The sequence below is a fragment of the Temnothorax curvispinosus genome, unplaced genomic scaffold, assembly GCF_003070985.1.
Source record: "Temnothorax curvispinosus isolate PA1 unplaced genomic scaffold, ASM307098v1 QBEX01006055.1, whole genome shotgun sequence".
Taxonomy (NCBI): domain Eukaryota; kingdom Metazoa; phylum Arthropoda; class Insecta; order Hymenoptera; family Formicidae; genus Temnothorax; species Temnothorax curvispinosus.
In genome coordinates, this window is record NW_020215835.1 from 1 (window position 1) to 2422 (window position 2422).

At 45.0% G+C, this 2422-nt stretch overlaps 1 protein-coding gene across 1 annotated transcript; it reads left to right on the forward strand.

Moving 5' to 3' along the window:
* Positions 1-640: 640 nt before the first annotated feature.
* Positions 641-2135, forward strand: LOC112455410 (the record flags this gene model as incomplete). Its single annotated transcript, XM_025017310.1, has 3 exons — positions 641-973; positions 1668-1843; positions 2014-2135. Coding segments are annotated over exons 1-3 (392 nt in total), but the record flags the coding sequence as incomplete, so codon positions are not given.
* Positions 2136-2422: the final 287 nt, after the last annotated feature.

Here is a 2422-nt window from a genome sequence, read left to right on the forward strand (position 1 = left end):
ATTTTTATAAATACTTTTAAATGGATTTCAAGCATACTCGTTGAGAACATTTATTAACGATGACGAATTATACATTTAGATTTTTGTAACCCGACGACATCCAAGCAGCGAGACGGTAAAATGGCATCGGATGACAGCAGCGAAACTAACGTGCCTCGTCAACATATGTCAACTCGACGGACAGCGATGAAACGGCAGGTTTTAGTTTTGGATCAAACAATATTGTTCCGGTAAACATCTTGCTACGTAAATACGTTGATTTTCTTGAAAGTATATATAAATTTAAAACATTGTGTTTGGCGCACCGCCGTGTATCATAGTGTAAATAGTAGCTAATTATAAGATCGATTTCGTGTTGTCGCTTCACATTGTTAATTGTACGGTTCTTGTATTGATTAGTTATACCGGGTTAAATTATCGCGCCTATTAGCGAAACGTCGGTGGATCGCGATTAGTACACTTGTCGATATTCGCGCGACTCACCCGACTCGTGCTGCCCGCCCGCGGGTGGCATCCCCCATTATGAGAGGAATTCGGTACTCGCTCGCGCCGTACTTCGCAGGTGCGCGAGCCGGAGTACGGAAGAGAGGGACTCCTCGTCAAACCGTCGGAGAGGACACACCTCTCCGCAGAACTTTTCGTCAAGCCGCCGTGCGGCACACACACATATTCGCAAGACAGCCGTCTTACGGCAAACACATTTTTGGCCAGCCGTCTTACGGCAGGGACTCATCAGTCGAACGTCGTGAAGCTCACACGTTACCGTTTTCGCGTGCGCGAACTCGGAGTGCTCGGTCGCCCATCGCAGACCACGAAGACCTAATCGCTTGCTATCCTGCCTATCTGTGCCTGCTTGCTATACCTGCCTGCCCGCTTGCTATGCCGGACTGTTGCATGCTTTCGCCTTGCACGCCAGAGATCTCGCCAACGGGAGGACGACGTCAACACCCAGGAGGCGCCGGGCAACGACACGGTGAGTCGCCACGCATCTCTTTTGATATTCGCTTGCTTGCTTCGCTTTATTCGCTTTCGCGAGGGCACGGGCCCTCTGGTCCTTCGAGAAATTTTGTTGACCAATCGCAAATCCGGGGAGCGCCTCACACCCCCCCGTGCACATTGATACAGTTATAGTTTGAAAAAAAGATTCGTTTATGCACAGTGCATGTTAGAGTGTTACAGTAGCGATAGAATTTTCAACGCTCGCATGTGCGGATGACAAAATGCGTGATTGGCTCGGTGAAGAAGGTCGCAATCTCCGATTGTCGCTTCTCGGTAATCGTCCCGTCGAAAATCCAGTCGCGCCTGCGTTGAGATATGTGCGTTATATAATTGGCCTTTATACATATAGAGATGATACGTCACGGTTAACGATGCCACAGCGGGGCCTTAATCTTTCGAAGAAAATCAATTTTACGTAGACTTTGGCTTTTTTTTTTTCAGTTTCGTTTACATTGTAATTGCCTCGCCGGGAGGCGTCCCTCGATAAATTGTAAAAAAATACGAGCGCGTGGTATAATACGGTACGTTACTGGAAATTGCTGTAATCAAGTTGTCTTTGAAATGTTGTTGGCGTCATTTATATATTATTACAATTACGATACACGTGCAACATTTCCATGGGATTTCTAAATTTACGCAAACATTAATTCTGCACGTGTTCTCGGCAGGAGGAAAAGTGTTGGTTTCCAGCATGACGTCGAAAGTCCCGATGACAGTTTCGGCAATCGCGACGAGAATCGTAGCATGCCCGCCGTGTCGTCACACATCTTGCTCTTTCCTCCGTCACTGTCGTCACGTATTATACATGTCAACGCACGCAACGATGGCAAATGTATTGCAGCAGGTATGTCAGACATGTTCGTACACACAAGCACAGTTGTATACTGGGCAAGATTTAAAAATATTAATTGATGAAGGCAAAAATTAGTAGAAAATAAACCGAGTATTGGAAAAGATTTGTCGATATATTTTCGACGCTGCGAACATGCACCAATGCAAAATTTTGATTTTTAGATAACGTGGACTTTGTTCGTTGCTTCCACATATACGTACGAGGTCAACGAGGCAAGTTTCAACGTGGGAACACGGAGTTTTTTGAGAATCGGCACGGACGTGAGCGTTGCAAGATGCGCTCGGTGTTGCCGCCTAATTAATATCAAGACAAAAGTGCTGTCTTGATTGCTATCCGAGAAAGAGGAGCGTTTCGTTGTTTAAAAAAAAAATAATCTTTTTCTTTTTTCCGTTGCGCGAGCCGTAAATAATGCGAAAAAGAAAATATACGTTAGACAAATATGTGTATTTACATATATGTGTGTGTGTGTGTGTGTGCGTGCGTGTGTGTGCGTATATTCATTTCCTTGTCGAAAAAAAAATTGTATAGATGTATATATATTTCGTATACGTGTAGAAATCGTCGTGTGTG